The 24185-nt window shown below is 37.7% G+C and overlaps 1 protein-coding gene across 6 annotated transcripts in view; it reads left to right on the plus strand.

Moving 5' to 3' along the window:
* Positions 1-8057: 8057 nt before the first annotated feature.
* TP63 (tumor protein p63) overlaps positions 8058-24185 on the plus strand; it is a 222300-nt gene continuing 206172 nt past the window's right edge. For 3 of the 6 annotated variants that reach the window (XM_028162102.2, XM_007195218.3, XM_007195221.3), the window contains exons 1-2: positions 8058-8277; positions 8505-8579. In XM_028162102.2, coding sequence (XP_028017903.1) covers positions 8518-8579 — 62 coding nt within the window. In that variant the 5' untranslated portion in view covers positions 8058-8277; positions 8505-8517. Of the gene's footprint in view, positions 8278-8504; positions 8580-10492; positions 10561-24185 lie in introns of those variants that run through there. The other 3 variants (XM_007195219.2, XM_007195220.2, XM_007195222.2) reach the window with 3 other exon arrangements.

A 24185-nucleotide genomic window follows, 5' to 3' on the forward strand; every position in this document is an offset into this window, starting at 1 on the left:
ATGCTGACAGGCACACAGAGGAAGCCCTTAAGGAATATGCATGTTGAATCTATTAATCAAACATCAAATCAGTGAGTAAGTACCATAGAGTCTTGCGAGAGAATTATACTGGAAACCACTAGAAATTCAGGTCTCCTTACAATATCATCCCTTGTCATTTATTTGTAATAAGCAATCAAACAAATGCATTAGATTCAGAGTCTAGAAGCTGAAGGTCAATTTATTTTACATATTATCTTTTTCCCTCATTCTTTTAACAAATATATATTTTGTACCTACGATGTGTTGTGTGTAACAAGAGCCTAAGCAATTATTGTGGATAAAAAAAAAAATTCATGTAAGTAATTGGTTGCCTAGAAGTTCACAGAAAAATAAATGGCCCTTTAGCACAAGTGTAGAACATCATGTAATACATTTTGTGGACAAATATTGTCCTTGGTTTCCTCCTATTTTTCTTTCTCTTGATGTTTATACTGGTTATTGATTTTATCATTTACCTACGTATTTAATTTTTTACACTTTTTAATTGTGGTAAAAAACACATAACATAAAATTTACCAGCATAACCATTTTTAAGTGTATAATTCAATACCGTTAGGTATATTCACATTGTTGTGCAATGACTCTCCTGCACTTTTTCATCTTGCAAAACTGAAACTGTACCCATTAAACAACAATTCCCCATTTCCTCCTCTCAGCCCCTGGTTACCTCGCATGTGTATTTTTAAATCTCCTTCTGTGTATTTTATAAGCTACCTCAAATCACTCTGGAACAAAGTGATTTCGTGTAGATGGGTAGATAGATAGATAGGTAGATAGATAGATAGATAGATAGATAGATAGATAGATGATAGATAGATGGACTGTCTGTAAATGTAGCCTACAAGCCACAAGGCTTGTGAGATTTTAGTTCCTCGACCAGGGATTGAACCTGGGCCACTGCAGGGCAGTGAAAGCCCCGAGTCCTGACCACTGGACCACCAGGGAACTCCCGAGCCTACAAGTTGATAGTCATGGACTCTCAGGGTTGGACAGAATCTTAACATCATATATTCAGCCTTATCTTCTGCAGTCCCAATATAAGAATTAATAGACACACTTGCTGTTTACAGCACTGCCAGACATTTGTGTTCCTACAAACACACACAGTATAAGGATAAATACTATTTAATGCAACTCTCATCATAAAAGACCAAATAATGTATGGTGCATTTATAATTGTATATGCTGAATAATAGACAGGGAAAACCTGGTTTTGATATTGATTCCTCTGCTTACAAGTTTGTATGCCTGATAAAAGGAGGAAAACTTTCCACGGAGAAGTTTCAGTCTCTGCGCAGCTCCAACTCTCCTCCACTAGTCACTCATTTTCCATGGCAGTTATTGTTGGGGATATCCATATTGTGATGTGTCCTCCAGCCTGGGTCTTCAGTGACACCATGCCTAGTGTCATGGGCAGGAGGAGTATATACTTGGAACCCATTCCTCTACCAGGATGAGTAGCAATACTTTAACTCTACACAAACCCAGCTACAGACCACATTAATGTATTCCCCCAACCCAAACTAAAAGTATCCTCTATTCAACTTGCCCTTGCCTGGATCTTAGAAATCCTGCGGCCTCTCTATCACCACTCTATGTGAGATGAATGGTGATGAAGGGGAAATTGGAGTAGAAAGAGATGGTAATATTAGATGACTATTTAAAATATCTCACATTTGTATATTTTACAGAAACATAATGGCCATGTATACATGTTGCTAAGATATTTCCTAGAACCTTAGAAGGGACTATCTATGTAAGTAAGAGGTCTTGACATTCAAACTTTCTTAGGTTCACAGTAAATCTGTGCCTGAGATGAGGCTTGGAGAAAACCCTTCGATGGGCTTTAAAAACTGGGCAATTCCTGATATGATGCACTGAGATGTACACAATATCACAGTATCACAGATGTTTCTGCCAAAAGTAGATAACTCAATCTAATCATGAGGAAACATCAGTCAAACCTAAACTAAGTTACATTCTACAAAATAACTGGCCTGCATGCTTCAAAAATATCTGTCATGCCGTAAAGACTTGTGTTTGCCAGGGAAGGGTGGGAGGCAAGAGAGGGTTGGATTGGGGGTTTGGGATTAGCAGATGCAAATTATTCTATATAGGATGGATAAAGAACAAGGTCCTGGGACTTCCCTGGTGGTGCAGTGGTTAAGAATCTACCTGCCAAAGCAGGGGACACGGTTTCGATCTCTGGTCCGGGAAGATCCTACATGCCGCGGAGCAACTAAGCCCGTGAGCCACAACTACTGAGCCCGCGTGCCGCAGCTACTGAAGCCCACGTGCCTAGAGCCCGTGCTCCCCAACAAGGCAAGCCACTGCAATGAGAAGCCCACACACCGCAACAAAGAGTAGCCCCCGCTCGCCACAACTAGAGAAAGTCCGTGCGCAGCAATGAAGACCCAATGCAGCCTAAAATAAATAAATAAATAAACAAATAAATGAAAAGATAAATACATTTATTAAAAAAAAAAAGAACAAGGTCTTACTGTGTAGCACAGGGAAGTATATTCAATCTCCTGTAATAAACCATAATGGAAAAGAATATGAAAATATATATATATATTCTTCTTCATATATATGTGTATATATATATATAACTAAATCACTTTGCTATACACCAGAAACTAACGGAACATTGTAAATCAACTATACTTCAATTAAAAAAAAAATCTGTTATGAAGCACAATGACTGAGGAACTGTTCCTGATTACTAAAGACTAAAGAAACAGAACAATGGAATGCAATGTAGGATCCAGAATTTTCTGTTGCTATAAAAAACGTCATTGGGACAATTGGCAAAATCTGAATAAGGTATGTAGAGAAAGTAATCATATTTTATCCATGTAAATTTCCTCATTTTTTAACTGAACTGTGATCATATAAGAGATTGTCTCATTTTAGAAAATATGCACCAAGACACTTAGAGTCAAGGTGCACCATATCTGCATCCGACAAATGGTTCAGGAAAAAAAAAAAAGCAAAGTGCCAAATAAGGACTTCCTGTGTCTCCTTATTTATCTCTCTCTCACGTGGGCACTGAGCAAAGGAGGGGTGGGAGTGAGGAGCAGCCCCCATACAGCTGTTCAGGGATGTCTGGAAAAGAAGCCCACCCACATTGCTCTGGGACACTGGGTGTGACTTGGAGGGTATCGGGTTTGTCTATTAGGGACACTGCCAACCTCCTCCCTCCCCAATTGGCCTCTGTGTTTCCTTGCATGCCCTCTGATTAGAAAAGTGTCCCTTTCCTCAGACACTTCTTTAAAGCATCTTCTTTCTTCTCAGTAGACTCTGAGACATTAGCTTTATGCACTTTTTTCCTATTTGATGAATTCCGGTGACCTGTAAGAAGGTGGAGGTCAAATTAGAAGAAGCACATGGCTAAGCTTGCAATGCACTTGCTTTTTCATTGATATAAAAAAGAATTTGACCCTAATACAGTACACTTAAATTCTTGGCCCAGCTTTACTCCTACTAGATGTCCTACTTCAGCAAATATTAGATTCATAGAGTATAAAGCTGGGAGGGTTGGTAGGATCCCCCCAAAAACAGAACCTGGTTTCTACTTCTATGAAACAGAGATTGTGGAGTTGAACCGAAGTTATGTCCAGAAAAGTGTTTTAAAACTAAAAATCATCAAACTCTTCAGCCCCTTTGATTTGGGTGACACTCGATGAATTTACTCCGCCACCTCTTGCGCTAGAAAGTTCTCTCCTTGTCCCCATATTATAAAAGAGGGACAGGTCAGGATGACTTGGAGAAGAGAGGGCCTGAGGTCCAGTTACCCTGACGAGAAATTCAGCTTCTCCAGTCACACAGCCACAGACAGCCAGAGCTCTAAGGAATGTGAGACATCATCTACTTTAAGCCCCTTGTGGTGGCATCTGTTGTTTTCTGTTGCCCTGAACCTATTGCCCTTTCCTCGCTTAATAGAACCTCTATTTTCTTTCAGAAACTCTCTTTGCCTCAGTCTTGGTAGGGCTATCAATCAAGGCATTCAGATTTCTCTTGGCCTAACATGACATCTTCCTTCTGAGAATTCGAATCTTAAGGTAAGTGACTCAAGTTAAAAAAACCAAAAAACAAAAACCTGTTGGGTCTGACATTGCTATGGTGGCACTACGAAATGACTCTATTCATTCCTGTTACTTAGATCCCTGAAGCTATTCTGGTTCCAGCCTTTTCCCAAATCTTGTTCAACTTTCTCTTCCAGTCTGTGAATTTTCATATTTTGATCTATTTTTATATTTTTAGTTTTACTTAGCAGGAGTTAGTTTCCATTGCTAATGACAAAAGAATCCTCACTGGTACATCCTTCCTCTTAAAGAGCAAGAATGTAAGGCCCAAAGACAGTAGGCTACTTGCCTAAAGTCAGGGAGGAAGTTGGGACCAGAGCCCAAACCAAACCCAGGTTAGTCAGTTTCTCTCTACACCTGCTGCCTTCTTTAGAGCTATAGCAGCCTTGGAAGGAACGAACTATTCCACATCATTAAGGGACTCAGTGGAATGAGTCATTATTGAGCTCTTAAAAAGTCTATTGGACTTCTGCTTTGGGCCATAATTGAGGATATGAGACCAGAATTTGTTCTTAATAATGAAAAAAAAGGAGCAATCCACATGTTCAACAACCATAAAAAAGAAACAGTTACTGACATACATAACTATATGGATGTATCTCAAAAACAATATGTTGTATGAAAGAACCTACTAGACACAGAATACATGCCATGTGCCTCCATTTATGTGACATTCTAGCATTGTGAAGTCCAGCATGGTAGCCACTAGCCACATGTGGCTTTTTAAATACAAGTTGATTAAAATTAAATAAAAATTAAAATGCAGTTTCTCAGTCACATTAGCCATATGTGGCTAGTGGCTACCATGTCAGACAGTGCAAATGTAGACTATTTCCTTCATCACAGAAAGGTCTATTGGATAATGTTGTTCTAGAAAACATACATCTGATACATAATGACAAAAAAAAAAAACAAGAGAGTGATTGTTTAGGGTCAGTGGTGAAGAAGGATTAAGCACAAGGATTAAGCATTACCTTTTAAGGTAATGGAAATGAGGGGATTTGGGGGTAATGAAATATTCTATGTCTTGTTTGTGGTAAAGACTACATGGTATATAATATGTCAAAATTCCTCAAATGGAATGGTAGAATTAGTGAATTTAGTGAATTTCATTGTATGTAAATTATACCTCAATAAAGTTGATTCTAAAAAGTCAAATGTTTCATGGAAGTTCTTTTTTAACCACTTATAATAATTATTAGATGCATTTTTGCAAAGATATAAACATGTTATTTGTCCACTAGACCGTATTTTGCTAGTCCCTGGAGATACAGAGATGAATCAGATAGCAAACCCGCCCTCAAGTTGTTCACGGTCCAGTACAGGAGATGGGTCTTATGCAAAAATAGCTCAAATCCAGGAAGAAAGTAGCAGGTGCCCTTTCACAAGTGAAAATATCATGATTTAAGACATTAGAGGTAGGGTAGCTTCCTTTTACCTAGAGGGATGAGAAAGGCTTCCTGTTCTTTGAAGTATTTGTGAGATATATGCACATGGGGTTTAAAAACATTCTGGATGGAAGACAAAATATGATCCAAGGTGAGGGACAAAACAGAAAAGTATGTCACCCAGTGGATAGAGTGCATAAAGGAGAGCAGTGAAGAAGTAATTCACATGGATATAAATGAGAAGGGTTTGTGTTTTGAATACCTGAGTTTGGCAAAGTGCACATTCTTGGCTGCTAGGCGCTGAAAGGAAAAAGTGTACTTTTATCTTACATTGTGTCCAGAGTTCCTGGCCCTCAATGTTACTGTTTCCCTAAGCTCTTTACTTTCTCCTCCTCTTCCTACAAATCAAAAATCTTCACAAACATCATTCAAAGATGTAGGTCATGCTCAGAAAGGCAATTACCTTCTCTCAGCCTAATGCGTAACTTATTCTATTACAATCTCTACCTAAAAGACTTAAGGTGTTGGAAAAGCATCTAACTTGCACAGCAAAGAAATAATTTATGCATTTGTATAATAATCTGAGCCCCCCTAGGTGAAGAGGGATGTAATATAAATGTAAGTGTCAATTATGGTAATTATAGTATAATTGCCACTTATTTTCCCAGGTTCTGGATGGTTGTGTGCCATGGGTGTGCTGTTGAATCCTGGAGAGTTTGCCTTTTGCCCTTGGTCAGGGTAGCTCTCTGCATTTATTTTCACGATGCAATAGGAGCCAGTATGTTTCATAATTATTTACATAAATTTTTACCATTTAGTATCTGTCCCTCTTACCTAATAATTTTAGGATTTTTTAAAATAACAACTATCGATGTCAGGGCATACATTTTAAATGGTCTTTTTTATAAATTAGGCTATAAAACTTTTGAAATTAGAAGCATACTAAGAATGTTTGCAAATTAATCATTTCTTTGGGAGCCTAGAGCCTCTGCTGGTAAGTTAAAATATTTGGAAGAGCGCTGCTTATTTCCTAGAAGTATATAAAAAACGGACCTGAAAAGAGCACTAGGTCTTGCTACTCAAAGTGTGATGCAAGGCCCAGCAGCACCAGCAGCAGCTGGGAGCTTGTGAGAAATGCAGAGTCTCAGGCCTCACCCCAGACCCACTGAACTAGAATCTGCATTAACAAAGTTTCCAGGTGACTCGCAGGTGCATCAACACTTGAGAGGCACTGCATTAGAGATCATTCTTTCACCTCTCATTTTATAAATGGGAAAGGCCGGGCACTTGATGGGACTTGGCCATGCTCAAAGGAAATTGAGTATTTTTAATTTAAGAACTCTATATACTCCGGTCATCTGTATTTGCTAATAGCAGGGACTAAAGCCAAACACTTTAACTCCAATTAACAAATCTATAATTAATTAGTAAAATGATCTTCCCTCAAATTTCCCATTTTGTAGAACAAGCTGTTTGAATTGGCTGGGGCTCAGGCCGGCATATTTGTGAATTTCACAATTCACAGATGTTAGACACCCTCAGGCTAAGTAAGGAAGAGAATGTCGAGTTTTAAATAGCTTCTCCCTTCTATCCTGGCTGAAGCAACAAATGAAATACTTTTATGAAACACATTTTGAACCAAAATTTCTCAAAAGGAGATGTCAAATTGCTCTGGAAATGACTTTAGATTATCTCACAACTTTGACAACTTCTGATGTCACCAATTTACAGGTCACCTATGGTTGGGGGTGAAAGGAGGTTATGAACTTGCCATGTTAGTGACACTTGGGCACGCTGTTTTTTTTTTTTTTTTTTTTTCTGTTGGAGTCTATTTTAATTTAGCTTCTGAAACATATTTCATTCAATATCCAAATCCACAAAACCATGATAGGTTTACAGCCTGTATTCAGAAAGGAAGTGAATTATTCTGTATGTAGATTTTTTGATATTATATTAATTTTTGGGTATATGAACAAGTTAACGGTTTTACTCCAAAGTAGCTCGAGCCAAAGCAAAACCAAAACCAGCAAAAACAATGACATAAATAAGAGAGTGGGAGAGACTGAGAGAGATGGAAAGAACTCGAATGTTTTCAGTAACAGGCAATTTGAAATAATTTTGTAAGCTTTAAAATAGTTGAAAATAGTGCATTATTTTCCATTTTAATATTACTTTAAGAAAATTATGTGTGTGTGTTTGAGGTAGGATATTTGAAAAACTCAATCAAGGTTATTTTTTTTTAATTTAGGGAAAGCAAAGCTAAGGGGATATGAATGGGTATCTCTTTTAGTTGAGACGAAGAGTGAGTTCTAGGTTAAATATAATCAAGGAATTTCCCTGTCTTTGCTATTTGAGATTGTGACCACAACAGGCGGTTGGCTGAAAGGGAGAATGAAGGGTGGGGGGAAGGGGGGGTGGAGGTGGAGATGAAGAAAAAAAACAAAACAACTTCCTAAGCAGCTCTGTGAAATATTTAGTTCCAGAAGCAGTTACAGAAGCCCTCAAATCAAATCAGTATGCAGAGACAAGGAAACATTAATTAGCTGGAGCAGGGTGGACACTCATTAGCTCTTGTTCTGTTGTGAAAGTCCAGGCTGCTGAAATTAAACTCTGATGCCATTCATGCCAGCATCCAATCACCAGAGAGACCAGAAGTTCAGAGATGACTTCAAGTTGCCAGCAAGTGTGGCCACTATACGACAAGGACTCTAAAGCCGTGGTAGAGGGGGAAGAACAACTTTAGAGAGGATGCCCAGCTGGTAAGATTCGACTGTTTCTGATGTTTTAGTCCCTTGATGAATCTCATTGGCTCAAATCAAGAAACGCTCCGCCTCTTTGCAAATGTGTGTGAAGGGGGGAAGTGTCTACCCTTCTATGTCTGATAGCATATGACCCTATTGCTTTTAGCCCTCTGGCTTTATATCTATGTATACACAGGTATATGTGTATATGTTATAATACTGTTCTCCATTTGTTGATATCAAAGAGAGTTGAAGGAAATGAATTTTGAAACTTCACGGTGTGCCACCCTACAGTACTGTCCCGACCCTTACATCCAGCGGTGAGTTTAAACGTGACGTAACTTCTATCAAAACTTAACTGGAGTGCCTTGTGTATGATGAGTGTTTCTGCTGTGTACAAAGAGCAGCCTCTCTTTGTTTATGAGCACAGTGATATTATTTTGCACTTTCTGTGGACTTAAAGTGGTCTGTGGGCATCTCTTCTAGTTTTCTTTTTTTAGTTCTTATCTGGATGTACAAAGTAATGAAGTTTGTAGACCATCTTCCCATGGTTTCTTAAAAAATGGTCACACCATTTTAAGATGTTTAAAATCTGTTATTTGCCTAGATCAGCACTCACCAACCCAAGAAGAAGACATTTCATTGGACAGGAATAGAATAGTCTGTGGATGATCTTCAAGTCAAAAGAAACACAGAATAATTTTGATTTATACCTTAAAAATAGATAAATAGCCATTGTTATACCAAACAGATTGTGGCTTGTCATTTTGGCTCTGTGGCATCTTTTCTTCTTGATTTGTTTCGTAACAAACATCATCTTTTGACAAATCTGACTTTTAAAACTTAACAGTTATACTCAATTTTATTTCTGTTTATAGGAAGGAACGTTTGCCTAGCACTAAGAGGGAATACTAGTGAGCATGCACGATGTGTGTGTGTGTGTGTATGTGTGTGTGTGTGTGTGTGTGTGTGTGTGTGTGTGTTTCAAATTAGAGTTTGCTATTTTTAAACTGGTAAATGAAATCTGAACAGTGTTTTTCCAGTCATAAAGTTATGGGAGATATTCAAGTCGTATGTAGCAGTGTGATGTTGTTAATTTAACAGCATGAGATTTGTTGTTGGAATTTCATACTTTACTTTCTGAGACTAATGAGGGAGGTCCTCTGATTGCTGAAAACGGTGTGGTTCCACAGGAGTTAACTTGTCATTCACGATGGTGCCTATTAGAGCCTCATCCCAGCAGTCTAGTGGGCTCTCTGGCCAGGACTCACGGTCACATTGCTCAGGCAGTTAAGGAAACTGTGTGATCTTTTTTCATTAATAAGATTTGTCACCATGTAAACATTAATGTGGGCTATGTAGACGTAGCTTCTTTTCCTGTGAGATGTTTGGTGGGCTGTATGAGACAGCAGAAGAGGAAAAGTAAGAGAGAAATGTAAATGGAATGGTTGACAAAGCAAGAAAAGAAAGGAAGAAAAAGGAAAGAGAGAGAGGAAGCAAGTTTGTGGTCCTCCAGGTTGAAATGGGAAATGTGAATGGTGATTTCATTCCTGCCTTGCTGTGTGCCATGAACAATAGTAGCAAAAATGAATGGCTCTGGAGTTCACGTTCTTACATAAGATTTCGTTGGAGTTGGGGAGTGGATGGATAAAAAGCAAAACACTAAAGATTTTCTAGTTCTCAAAATTTTATACAGCCTCAAAATTTTCTACTTCAATAAAATCTTTGAAATAATATTTCTAAGAGGATAATTGTGATGAAATATTTGCTGTATAATGCTTCCCTTGATGGCGTCTTTTTTAAAGTAGGTGCATGGATCTCTCAGCTCTGGAAGAAATTTTTTTCTATTGACTAGCAACCCGCATGTCAATCACGTACACCTCTGTCCAGAGGTATTTCTAGTGATTGATGAGGGAAGCCTGTAAATACAAATACATGAGGAAATTGCTATGTGGAGTGTCCCGGAAACCGGTTAATTCATGGAGCAAATATCACCTCAGTTTTTGTCAGATTGTAAAATTTAAAATAATAATAGTACTTTAAAAATATTTTAAATTTTCCTGAATCCCTGAACTTTAATCTTGGTGAATGTCACTTTTGGGGAAGGGGGGACATGTTGGGGAGCTGTGAGATGGTGGTGCAGGGTGGTCAGGGAATATTTATTTATTTGCCAAATAAATTGTTTTAGGCAAGATTATGTACTTTCCATTTGTAATAGAAACTTAATCCGCAAGTAAACGAAAGAAAAATATTTGTTGCCGAGCATCTACTCTGTTCAAGGCACTGGAAATACAAAAATGAGTAAGATGTAGCTGTGATGTTTATTTATTTAACTTTATAGTACTTATATATTTAATAACATATATTTGCCTCGTGTATTTTAACTGCTTTGTCAGATATTTCAAGGACTGAATTATTACCATTTTTCTGTCTAGACTACTTAGTGAATAAATGAATGAATGAATAAGTGGGATATCACTATAAGAAATCTATAATACTATATATTGTCGAAGCAAGAATCAAACAATATTCTCTTTGATGCCTAAGGAGTGAATGAGCTTGAGCTGGTTTTTCTAAGCAGACAACCCTTGCAGTTCTCAGTTTACAAAATCTATTTTAAGTAAGACCAAATTTAATCATTCCATAATCATAGTCATCTACATAGTTAAATTTGTCTTTTTCCTGACCTTGTCTTTAGAAAGAAATTATAAAAGAGAATTTTCAAAAAAGGAAAGAACAGAATTTCTTGTTATTTTTAACTCTAAGCTATCTTAATGCATAAATGTCTTTTTATCAAAAAATAGAATAAATGAGCACTGCTATTATCATTTACTACTGAATGTTAATGCCATTCCCCAAAAGCCAATTTTAATATACATTTCAAAGTATGATGGTAATCATTCTCTCAGTCAAGATCGTGATTTCACCCTCTGTTATTTTTTCCGTTGCACCTGAACATATTGACACATTATGTATTTAGTTGTGCTCTGATGTGGATGCTAATTTACTCTAGTCTTTACAAAAACTTTTCTGAAAATCAAAACAGTACTTAAACTATAGAGCTTAGATTTCCCCTTTGATGCTATTGACCATTACAAGAAGAAAAGGTGGACAAATCACAAGTTTTGTCATTTTATTGCTAACTTAATTTTAACAAAAATAGATGAAATTATGCAAAATCAATAAATAAGAGCCAAAGGGTAAGATACAGTTTCCTTATAAATTAAAACCATATACAATGAGTTCTGTTTACTTTTTGTTAGTAAATATTCAAAATGAATCCAAAATTTAGCATTTTACAAGTTAAACTTTTGTTAATTTATGGTTTGGGTTATAATTTTGGGTCTTCTTGCACCCTTTAGTTTTTAGAATTGCCACCTAGTTTTTAACATAAATCTCTTTAACCAAGTAATTCTAAAAGACAGATTAAATTCCTCCAAATATCATCTTGAAAATAAACCAGTTAAAATGATAAAAAGGAATCCAGATTAAATTTTGAAACACTGTGATAGCTGAGGACTAAAAAGAAGAGAAAGTAAAACATATTACTATTTGAACCACTTGTAAAATGATTTTGAGTTATTTTTCTCAGTCACCCTCTACTCAAAAGAAGCTTGAACTGTTAAAGTACTGTATGGATGAGTAAGAAGTATTTCCTTTGTAAATTACATATTGATTGTGAATTTTATGCTTTACTAGCTTAAAGGTCAACTTTATTAACTGTATTTTCTAAATATCCCAAAAAGAGGAGGAGGGGAGTGGGTGACAGTGAACTTACAATGGAGGATCATTTTATTTGTCAATTGCGATCGCATAAAGACAGATGTAGTTCTGTGTTGAGTGTCTTCCACTTGCTTCTCCACATCCACCCTACATCCTTCTTGTTCTGAATCCCAGGAAGCTGACTTATGAAGATTGCATTGACAGTTCCTTTCTCCTCTGGTTTCCTCTTGGGTTCAACCAGTGGGCACCTCTAGCAGGAGATCGAAGGGCAGAAGGAGAGTGAATTTGGGGTATATGTTTCCCTGCTGTTCTGCTAGGTTTTCTACTAAAGGCTGCAGGTCCTGTAGGGGCTCTTACAACAGTTCCGGACGTCTTGAGTTTGAATAACTGCTCTCTCCTCTCCTTTTCCTTCAAGCATAGGAGTGGTAACCATTTGTAGACACTGCTAGCTCCAAAAAGCCATACCATATCTCTTCTCCCTTGATCAATAGTCCCTTTATTAAACTATCTCCATCTGCTCTTTTTTCAAATGCTCTTTTTCCTCCCAGGATCATACCCAGTAGAAAAAAACATGAAAAAGGTGCCCATAGTGTTGTTTACGTGCACATGGAAACTTCAAAAATTGATATAACATTTAATAATGTAATTGCTGATGCCAATTAAGGACATATCCATCCATTTCAATGAGCAGACCAGTTTTTAATAAGGCTAAAGCATTAATTTTAGCTAGCTCCAGAATCACTACGTTTCTCTGTCTGACTGAAAGGAATGAGCCGACATGCTGCAGTCTGTGTAGGTTGTTAGGTCAGTACTTGAAAAGAAGCAAGGCAGAGGACAGGAAGAGCTGGTTCATAAAGAAATACAAAGGTACAGTTTATCAGCAGGGACTAATGTAGCCACCAGTTGTAGTCAAGAAAAATCTGCCTCCAACCCTTATAGTTTTCACAAGAATACATGTCAAAAGACCTTTATGACCCACTGTAGTTAGCCAAAAGTATGATGTATTATAATTCTGTATGCCGCTCCTGAGCTGTGAGTGCATTTAAATGGCAGAAAGGCAGGGAAGTGTGTCAGCTGAGGGCACATAGGACTTGTCAAAAGACTATTATCCAATAGTCGTAACTCCACCACTCATTGATTATGTGACCTTCATAAAATCACTTAAGCTATCTAAATCAAAGTTTCCTCATGAGATAAGTAGGGATAACAACTTCTGGCCAACTGTTCACAACTAAGACATTGAGAATTAAATATTAACCCAACCAAAGTCTGAAATGCATCCCTTTAGGGTATTGCTTAGCTCTACTCTTGTGGGTATGGCACAACAGTGAACTAGAGAGTCCTTCCCAGCAACAATTGTGTCCTCATGGAGGCATACCTTAAGTTCCATTTTGCTCTATATCATCTTTAAATTAAGCACAAAGATGATTATCAGGCTTGACATGATCTTGTCTTGTCTCGATTCTTCTGCTTTAGAATTGAGAAATCTAAAACCTTAGAGAGGTTAAGTGATTTGCCCAAAATCACACACACAAAAAGAGTAGCAGAACCAAGTCTAGAATTCAAGTCTCTTCCCTGTTCAATGCTATTTCTACCACAGAACATAACATTTTATTAGATCTGTATGGAACTTTATGATTAACAAAGTGTTATTCAACACATTACATAGCTGATCCACTGGGGCAGGTGTGGTAAGCAAAATAATGGCCTCCAGAGATAGCCACGTCCTAATGCTCAAAACCTGTGAATATGTTAACTTACACAGCAAAGGGGTATTAGGTTGCAGATGGAATGAAAGCTGCTAATCAGCCGACCTTAAAATAGGTAGATTATCTTGGACTATCCATGTGGAACCCAGTGTAATCGCAAGAGTCCTTAAGTGGAAGTGGGAGGTAGAGAAAGAATAAAAGTGATGTGAGGTGAGAAAAGACTCAACAGATTTTGAACATAGAAGAGGATCAGGAGCCAAGGAAGGCTGGCTGTCTCTCGAAGCTGGAAAAGGCAAGGAAGCACATTTTCCTTTACAGCCACCAGGAGGAACACAGTTCTGCCAACACCTTGATTTCAGCCCGGTGAGATCTGTATCAGGCTTCCAACCTACAGAACTGTGACATAATACATCTGGGTTGCTTTAAGCCACAAGTTTGTGGTAACTTGTTACAGCAGCAATAGGAAACGAATTCACCACGTAACGGATTTTTATCCTCATATTGTAGGTATGGAAACTAAAACTTTGTTTTGATTTGTTTGTTTAACTAAAGTATTCCATGAGCTTATTTATTTTCTTGGTGCTGAGTGGGGAAGATAGAAGGTATGAGTAAGATACCATCCTAGACCTCAGGGAATCCAAAGAAGAACTTCACACATAGAAATACTACAGTGAAATGTCTATTTAGGTCTTCTGCCCATTTTTTGATTGGGTTGTTTGTTTTTTTGATTTTGAGCTGCATGAGCTGTTTGTAAATTTTGGAGATTAATCCTTTGTCAGTTGCTTCATTTGCAAATATTTTCTCCCATTCTGAGGGTTGTCTTTTTGTCTTGTTTATGGTTTCCTTTGCTGTGCAAAAGCTTTTAAGTTTCATTAGGTCCCATTTGTTTATTTTTGTTTCTATTTCTATTTCTCTAGGAGGTGGGTCAAAAAGGATCTTGCTGTAATTTATGCCATAGAGTGCTCTGCCTATGTTTTCCTCTAAGAGTTGGATAGTGTCTGGCCTTACATTTAGGTCTTTAATCCATTTTGAGTTTATTTTTGTGTATGGTGTTAGAGAGTGTTCTAATTTCATTCTTTTACATGTAACTGTCCAGTTTTCCCAGCACCACTTATTGAAGAGGCTGTCTTTTCTCCATTGTACATTCTTGCCTCCTTTATCAAAGATAAGGTGACCATATGTGCGTTGGTTTATGTCTGGGCTTTCTATCCTGTTCCATTGATCTATATTTCTGTTTTTGTGCCAGCACCATACTGTCTTGATTACTGTAGCTTTGTAGTATAGTCTAAAGTCAGGGAGCCTGATTCCTCCAGCTCCGTTTTTCTTTCTCAAGATGGTTTTGGCTATTCGAGGTCTTTTGTGTTTCCATACACACTGTGAAATTTTTTGTTCTAGTTCTGTGAAAAATGCCATTGATAGTTTGATAGGGATTGCATTGAATCTGTCGATTGCTTTGGGTAGTATAGTCATTTTCACAATGTTGATTCTTCCAATCCAAGAACATGGTATATCTCTCCACCTATTTGTATCATCTTTAATTTCTCTCATCAGTGTCTTATAATTTTCTGCATACAGGTCTTTTGTCTCCTTAGCTAGGTTTATTCCTAGGTATAGATTGCCAACAAACACATGAAAGAATGCTCAACATCATTAATTATTAGAGAAATGCAAATCAAAACTACAATGAGGTATCACCTCACACCTGTCAGAATGGCCATCATCAGAAAGTCTACAAACAATAAATGCTGGAGAGGGTGTGGAGAAAAGGGAACCCTCTTGCACTGTTGGTGGGAATGTAAATTGATACAGCCACTATGGAGAACATTATGGAGGTTCCTTAAAAAACTAAAAATAGAACCACCATATGACCCAGTAATCCCACTACTGGGCATTTACCCAGAGAAAACCATAATTAAAAAAGAGTCATGTACCACAATGTTCATTGCAAGTCTATTTACAATAGCCAGGACATGGAAGCAACCTAAGTGTCCATCGACAGATGAATGGATAAAGAAGATGTGGCACATATATACAATGGAATATTACTTAGCCATAAAAAAGAAACGAAACTGAGTTACTTGTAGTGAGGTGGATGGACCTAGAGTCTGTCATACAGAGTGAAGTAAGTCAGAAAGAGAGAAACAAATATCATATGCTAACACATATATATATATTCAAAAAAATATGGTTATGAACCTAGGGGCAAGACAGGAATAAAGACACAGACCTACTAGAGAATGCACTTGAGGACACGGGGAGGGGGAAGGGTAAGCTGGGACAAAGTGAGAGAGTGGCATGGACATATATACACTAGCAAATGTAAAATAGATAGCTAGTGGGAAGCAGCCGCATAGCACAGGGAGATCAGCTAGGTGCTTTGTGACCACCTAGAGGGGTGGGATAGGGAGTGTGAGAGGGAGGGAGACACAAGAGGGAAGAGATATGGGGATATATGTATATGTATAACTGATTCACTTTGTTATAAAGCAGAAACTAACACACCATTGTAAAGCAATTATACTCCAATAAAGATGTTAAAAAAAAAAAAAAAAGAAGAAACACTACAGTGAGGTGCAAGGAAGGGTAGAAGGCCCTGGATGTGCAGGCCGGGGACTGCAAGTGCAAAGCACCCACTCTGAAGGCAGCAAGTTTGAAGGGTGACTTTGGTTAGTAGCATCTGTTAAGCTTTCTCAAAATGCTTCATAGGGAAATACATTTGACTCTTAGGAGGTAACTGAAACTGTGATGCTCAATTTCAGATTCAGGAAAATACAGTAATATACACATTCACTTCTGATGCTGTCAGGAATTCAGAGAGCTGTTACATCGATACCCTGAGACTATGACTTGATAAGTCCAGGTGGAGCCTCGGAATTGCATTGTAAACAAAAACAAACAATTTTGATTCATGTACGTCTCAGACCACTCTTGGGAAAAAACAGCTGTAGGCCTTCTGGTGGTATAAGTTTCCCAGTTAATTTTAGGTTTAAATTACACTGATGCCTCCCTCTGAGAAATTGAGGATGAGGGGAAGGAATGCAAAAGCAGCATTTGTATCAAGCACACCAGATGATTTGTTTGTATGCACACCCAATTTTGAGACAGTGAGACAACTTGGACCCAATGTCCCAGTTGAAGCTCGTAAAAAGGTACCCCCAGTGGTATGAACAGCAGAGACCACATGCCTTTCCAAAGACAGACTTCATGTTTTCACTTTACTTAAAAGCCAAATGGATTGTGAGATTAAAGTGGCAATTTTCAATCTGTTTCAAGTCAAGAGAGCCAAGTTTTTGATTAGCTGTTTTGTAGCTCAAATTTGTCCTGACAGGGTTTCTATCTCCTTTAAAGAACTCACCAAGGAATACTCCTCAAGCAACAAATGATGGATGGATAAAGCACTATAATTATGATCAAAGTCCAAAGACTCCAGCCTCTGTAATTATGCACTCCCCAGCCTCTGAAAGTCACTTTGTTCCATTTAAAATAGGATGAGACATGGACATGGGGTGGTGTGTACTTTTTGGTTTGTCAAGTTTTGGGAAATGACAGTTATTAACATTTCTGTTTTACCTTAAGCCATAATATTTGGGGGATAATTTAGAGGGAGAGAATTTTCACTCTATTCTTATCGTTTGCCTTCCATTCTCCACTTACATCTGACTCTTTTTATTAGGAATTAGACTCTTTCAAGTTCAGAATGAAATAATTAAGTTTAGAAGAAGAATTATAAGGGCTGAAAATCTCCTTGCCACTTTAAAATTTCTCGCATCTTTTTTTGTTTCAAATGAACAAACTTAATTTGTCAAGTTGAACAGCACCCATTCGCACTTTCCATGAACTCGTGCAGCTCTCTCATAATTGAGGGCAATACCAGCATTATAATAATAAGACTGATAAAGCATTTTGAGCCAAAAAGTACAAAATTGGGGACTTCCTTGGTGGCGCAGTGATTGGGAGTCTGCCTGCCATTGCAGGGGACACGGGTTCAAGCCCTGGTCCGGGAGGATCCCACATGCCGTGGAGCAGCTAGGCCTGTGCGCCACAGCTGCTGAGGCTGCACTCTGCAGCCCGCGAGCCACGGCTGCTGAGCCCACAAGCCACAACTACTGGGGCCCGCACGCCTGGAGCCCATGCTCCACAACAGGAGAAGCCACCACAATGAGAAGCCTGCGCTCTGCAACGAAGAGTAGCCCCCAGCTCGCCACAGCTAGAGAAAGCCCTTGCGCAGCAACGAAGACCCAACGCAGCCAAAAATAAATAAATAAATAAAATTAAAAAAAAAAGAAGTACAAAATTGGAAGCTAGTGTGATAATTTAATCAGCCACATGGTTACCTGGAGTAGATTTTTTTTTTTTTAATTTATTTACTTTCGGCTGCATTGGGTCTTCGTTGCTGCACACGGGCTTTCTCTAGTTGTGGCGAGTGGGGGCTACTCTTTGTTGCAGTTCACGGGCTTCTCATTGAGGTGGCTTCTCTTGCTGAAGAGCACAGGCCCTAGGCGCGTGGGCTTCAGTAGTTGTGGCACGTGGGCTCAGTAGTTGTGGCTCACAGGCTCTAGAGCGCAGGCTCAGTAGTTGTGGCACACGGGCTTAGTTGCTCGGCAGCATGTGGCATCTTCCCGGACCAGGGCTCGAACCCATGTCCCCTGCGTTGGCAGGTGGACTCTCAACCACTGCACCACCAGGGAAGCCCTAGAGTAGATTTTTAATGTAATCTTTTTTTACAGATGGTGATGTAGATTGAAATAAATAATAGAATACATACAAATTTATGATAGGGGTAACACTGCAATAGAGACTTCTGCCTCTAAAGTTGTGTGTCATGTCTTAAGTTTGTTGATTGTATTTAACTTATCCCCCATGTTGATTGTATTTAACTTATCCCCTAGTCATATCCTGACATTTCATCAGGGTGGTCAATTTTTAGAGCTTCCTTAAAAATATCAAGCTTTAGATATTTTATTTGAAATTCAGCATTAGCTTTTCTTTTTCTTTTCTGAGTCAGTGTTTCCATTTTTGTGCTTGAACTTAGTAGTGTCATTTACTTCTTAACTACCTAAATAATTTATTGAAGCTTTCCATGGGAAAACTCACTTTCTTCCAACTTTTTTCATTGCAACCTCCCTTAAGTAAAAAGTGCTAATAAGATGTATGTTTCCATTTTATTTTTCTTTTGAACACTTTTATCTCAGGCAATGAATGAAAAACTTTCTTCTTGACAGGATTTTCAAACTAAATTATGAGCAATCAAAAGTCAGCATCTCAATCTAATGCGATATATCTATGCACCTGCATAAGCTATTTTTTAGTATCCTGTAGAGGCTGATGTGGCTTTAATGACTATTTCAAGCTTAGTGAAGAGATCTCACTGGATGACTTCTCTTCACATTAGCACTGGTGTGAATGTGGCACACTTTATAGAATCTTATGTTGAATCATGTCTTCACTGAGTGAAAGGCTTGTCTATGAAAGCACTACTTGCCCTTCTATCTGACATTTGAGGACCCACCTTATCTTCCTACATAAAATGTATATACAGTTTTACTTCCAAATCTTGAATATTTTCCCTCTCTACTTTTCTCCGCCCTTTCTTCTTTCTCTCTTTCATAGAAGCTCTGTATATCTTTGCTTCTTGGGAATATAGAATATTCCTGAAAAAGCTAAAAATATCACAAAACAGTTTGTTAAAAACTAGTTCAAGCTTTGCTCTGCAAAAGTAAAATTGGGACATTTTGTGAGAGAAATTATGACAGCCACATATCAAAAATAAAAACACCAAAAAACTGACAAAATATATAACTTCTGGATTTTATTTAAAAATGTTTTTTAGTATTGATATCTAGTTTATCTGAGTGGCTAAGCAAATTTTAAAGGAGTTTTGTAAGTTAGCAAATATTTAAATAAACTGATAGATATTGTTTGTTGGGGTGACAAGGAGGAATAGAAAAAAGGAAATGATAAAGGCTTAAATAGTCCAAGCTTATTGGAAACTACAAAATTATTCAATAATGTTCAGTAAATATTTATTAAATGAATATATGATAAGAAATTTAAAAATTCAAAGTTTTTAAGTACTGGTTTTTGCTATAGCAGATCTTCTAGCAACATCTGAGTTAAGTGCAAGTTAAAGAAGGATCTTTGAAGCTCAGGTCGAAACATAAATGTCAGAGCACTTTAGATATTCTCAGATGAAATAGATAAAAGTACTTGTGACTTGATGTTAATGATATCAAAAATTATTAGAGAAATGACATGTTCTCAACAATAGTAGAAGCCAAAAATCAAATCTAGTAAAACAGTTGTTTTCCATGTCGTCTTCTAGCTCCATAATTTTTATATATAAATTGTAATCATAAAATAATTTCAATATTCTATTAAATAAATTACATAAGACCGTTCCATTTGTCATATATTTTGTATTTATGATAAGTAACCGCATAAGGATTTCATCATATCAATGCAACTTAATACATTTATTTCCCTTATTGAATATTTAGGTTGGTTATTATAAATTAAAAATAGTATATAACCACCTTTTTTGAGTTATTTTCTTGGGTTCATTTCATGAACCAAATATTTAAGGAAAGCAACTAATACATGTTCAATCTATACAAATTGCTGTGTAATTTACCCTTGTTATTTCATGTAATCTGCTTTTTCTTAGCTACGTAATATGCCCAGTTTGCAGATGAGAAAATGATGCTCAGAGAAATGACTAGCTGAACCAAGATGACTTAACTAGTATGTGGAAGGAACTCTTTGTATTTTCATTTTTACCTGAGTCAGAATTTGAAACCAGGACGACCTGATCTAAAGTCTTTTCTGTTTCCCCCAGAATACGCTGCCAACTAAGAAGTAGGAGGGTTAGCAAATAAAAGTGTATATACTTTTTCAAGTTTCTGGAAAACATTGTTCATTAAAAGGGTATGCCAGGGGCTTCCCTGGTGGCGCAGTGGTTGAGAGTCTGCCTGCTAATGCAGGGGACACGGGTTCGAGCCCTGGTCTGGGAAGATCCCACATGCCGCGGAGCGGCTGGGCCCGTGAGCCACAACTGCTGAGCCTGCGCGTCTGGAGCCTGTGCCCCGCAACGGGAGGGGCCGCGATAGTGAGAGGCCCGCGCACCGCGATGAAGAGCGGTCCCCGCACCGCGATGAGGAGTGGCCCCCACTTGCCGCAACTAGAGAAAGCCCTCGCACGAACCGAAGACCCAACACAGCAAAAAATAAATAAATAAATAAATAAAGTAGCTATACAATTAAAAAAAAAAAAAAAAAAAGGGTATGCCAATAAATTTTGCCTAGGAGTTCCAGTTTTAGATATTATTTTAAAATTTTGCTAATTTAGTAGATGACATATGGTTTTAATTAGCACTTTTTTTTATTATTAACTAGGATAACTACAGAAACCACGATTACTAATTTTCTAAGATCTCAACTTCTGATCCTGTATTTTTAGAAAATGAGGATGAGATATAAGCCACTAAATATCTAGCATTTATTGAATTCTTATTATGTGTCAGAAACTGTTCTATGCACTTTACATATTTAATTTTACACATTTAATTCTCAAATCACCTTAAGAGGTATTTACTAGTATTATCTATTACTAACCAAGAGACAGTAGTATAATGTTTAAGAGACTGGTTTTTGTGACCAGGGTGCCTTGGTTCAAATTCTCTGCCAGTTGTTAGATCTTCTAACTTAATCTCTGTGTTTGTTTTCTCATGCATGATGATAGTCCAGCTACCTGAGTGAGTGGCTTTGAGAATTAAATGAGTTAATTGTACAAAGGACTTAAAGACAGCAACTGGCACATAGTAAGTGCTGTATAGGCAGTAGCTCTTATCCTTATTCTACAGATGAAGACATTGAGGCACAGAGAGGCTGTGTAATCTGCCCAGGTTAAAATAGCTGGACACTGGTGGAGATGAGTAGGATCCTGATTTATATAACATTATTTTTTTATGGTCATACCTTAATTAACTCTCAGTAGATTCTATGTAGGGATGATTTTTGTCCTTAGTTTTTATTTGTTTGTTTGTTTTAATGCTTAGAGACCCTAAAAATTAATTATTTAACATTCTAGAAAAATGGTTTGAATCTAAAGAGAAGAAATGTTATCAAGGATAATTTTTACCATTAAAACAACCCAGGAACAATTTTGAAAACAATCTATTCTGTCTCTGGATATAAATGAGTTTCAGCCATCCTAACTAGGACGTTATACACAAGGATTCAACTTTGAAAACTTGGAATTGCCCACTTTGGAAGCTCGGGACCTCTTACTTCAAAAACTCACTTTTAATTGTTTTCTAACTGTTGTTGTTTATTTTGAATCACTACTTTTGCTCCCCCATTGCTGTTAATAATTCACAAATCCCTCATTCCCTAATTTCTGTTATGAAATTTGGTGACATAAATAGAATCCTCTTCCGCATTCTCTCAACTCTATCCAAATTAATTCAGCTTTTATCCCATTTCCACTACCCATGTGACATTTTTTCCAGTGTGGTATTTTGACTTGCCACCACCTTGACCTTTTGTTCCTTGTACTCCTCTGCTAGCTTGTCTTAACTGAAAGCTGTTCTTTCTGTGAAAATGCCCATATTACCCATTGTTCTTCAGTAGAAGCAAAGCCTTTTTACCCAGAGGGCCAAGAGATGGACCTAACATATTTCATGTTCAGCACTGCTGTTTTCAGATCATTGTTTACCCACCATCACTCATTAATTTCATGTCTTCTGAAACCTCTTCCGTCAAAGTGATTTACTGAACTTCATGACAATGCACTGACTGACTTTAGGAGCTTCTCCTCGGTAACTTGGCTCCATTTTCTTCTTTACTTCTGCCAGCTCTTTGGGAACCTCAGTATCCTTTTGATGTCCTTCCTATAATGTAGTCTCACATTTCCTTGGCTTCCTTAACTCAAGGAGCTCCCATTTCTGCTCTGTTCCAGTCACTTCCCATATAACCATGTCCTGGACTTCCTCATTACTGGAAGTTATTCCAGTCCCAAATCATACCACCTCACACTTCCATTTCTGATCAAAATCGATTGTCCCTTTCCCTCTCTCACACCCCCAGCCTGCCCTGAACCTGTTCTGTGTGCACACTCTCACAGGCCCCCTGCAAAAACCCCATGCCTTCTTCAAGGTTTGTCTTAATTACTGTTTATTTCATGAGTCTTTTGTGCATATTTCCTTACAAGTTTCTGTTCACCTACTAAACCCTCACTACTCAAAGCGAAGTACATGGAATATTACAGAATCTGGGGTCCTGCATCAGTCCTACTAAATGAGAATTTACATCTTAACAAGAACTCAAAGGGATTCATGGACACTAAATTTGAGAAGCACTGCTCTAGCCCAGTAGTTCTCCAGGTATAATCCTGAGATCACAGTAATAGCAGCACCCAAGAACAAGGTAGAAATGCTGATTCTCAGGCCCCATCTGAGCCCTACTGAATCAAAAAAAAACCTGGAGTTGTGGCCCAGCAATCTGTATTTTAACACACTCTTTAGGGGATTCTGATCACACTGAATTCTGAGAACATACTTATACAACTTTCAAGTGGTGGGACTGTCTTGTTTATTTTGATATTCCTTGAATGTATATAGAAGGTGCTTTACAAATGCATAATAAATGAAGAAGTGAATGGCTGAGTGAATAATGCTTTTGCTTATCATTGCAAATAATGTGTTATATTTCTTTTCTCATATGCCATAGAACTTTATTTATATTTCTGTAAATGTATTTATATGTATTTACTTAAAAAAACTAAGCTCTTAACTATTTCTGAATATATACCATGTCTAATATTGAGTCCTGAACATAGTAGGTATTCAATAATTGTTTAATTCAGTTAGAATGTTTTTGTTCTACATTTTTATGTTTTTGTTCTCTCTCCCTCACTCTTTATCTACCTTTCCCTTACTTGATACATTGTTTCAGATCAAGTAAAGGACCAAATGGGAGATACAAGGCAGGCAGGGACCTGACCTATTGGAATTCATATCCATATAACAGAAATAAATCTTAGGGAAAAAAAAGTTGAAAAAAGTGAAGAAGGCAAATGAATTAGGTTTGAGACTAGAGGTGGTGGCTGGCCACACCTATAATCTATTCCCTGACAAAATGGCTTTGGTTGTCATGTCAAACCATATGAGAACGTGTGCAGTGCAAACACTACTAGAAACCATAGGCAACTTGGGTCTGAAATAAGCTTCGCTAGTCATAAGGGAGGGCTATGGTTTTCATTGCCTAAAGAACTCTGTTCAGTCTCAACCAACGAGAACCCTGAAATGAAATTGTCAGGCTGGGTAACTAATGCTGCTCTTGGCAGCAGCAGCCCATGGATTCTTTTCATTGAACAGGGACAGACTATAAATAATAGCATTTGTGTCACACTTTGTCACTTCCAAGAACTCCAGAAGCACCAACAAATAGACACCAATGTTCTATGCCAGGTTGCAGGTGGATATACAGGTTTTTTATA

The sequence above is a fragment of the Balaenoptera acutorostrata genome, chromosome 4 (assembly GCF_949987535.1).
Source record: "Balaenoptera acutorostrata chromosome 4, mBalAcu1.1, whole genome shotgun sequence".
Taxonomy (NCBI): Eukaryota; Metazoa; Chordata; class Mammalia; order Artiodactyla; family Balaenopteridae; genus Balaenoptera; species Balaenoptera acutorostrata.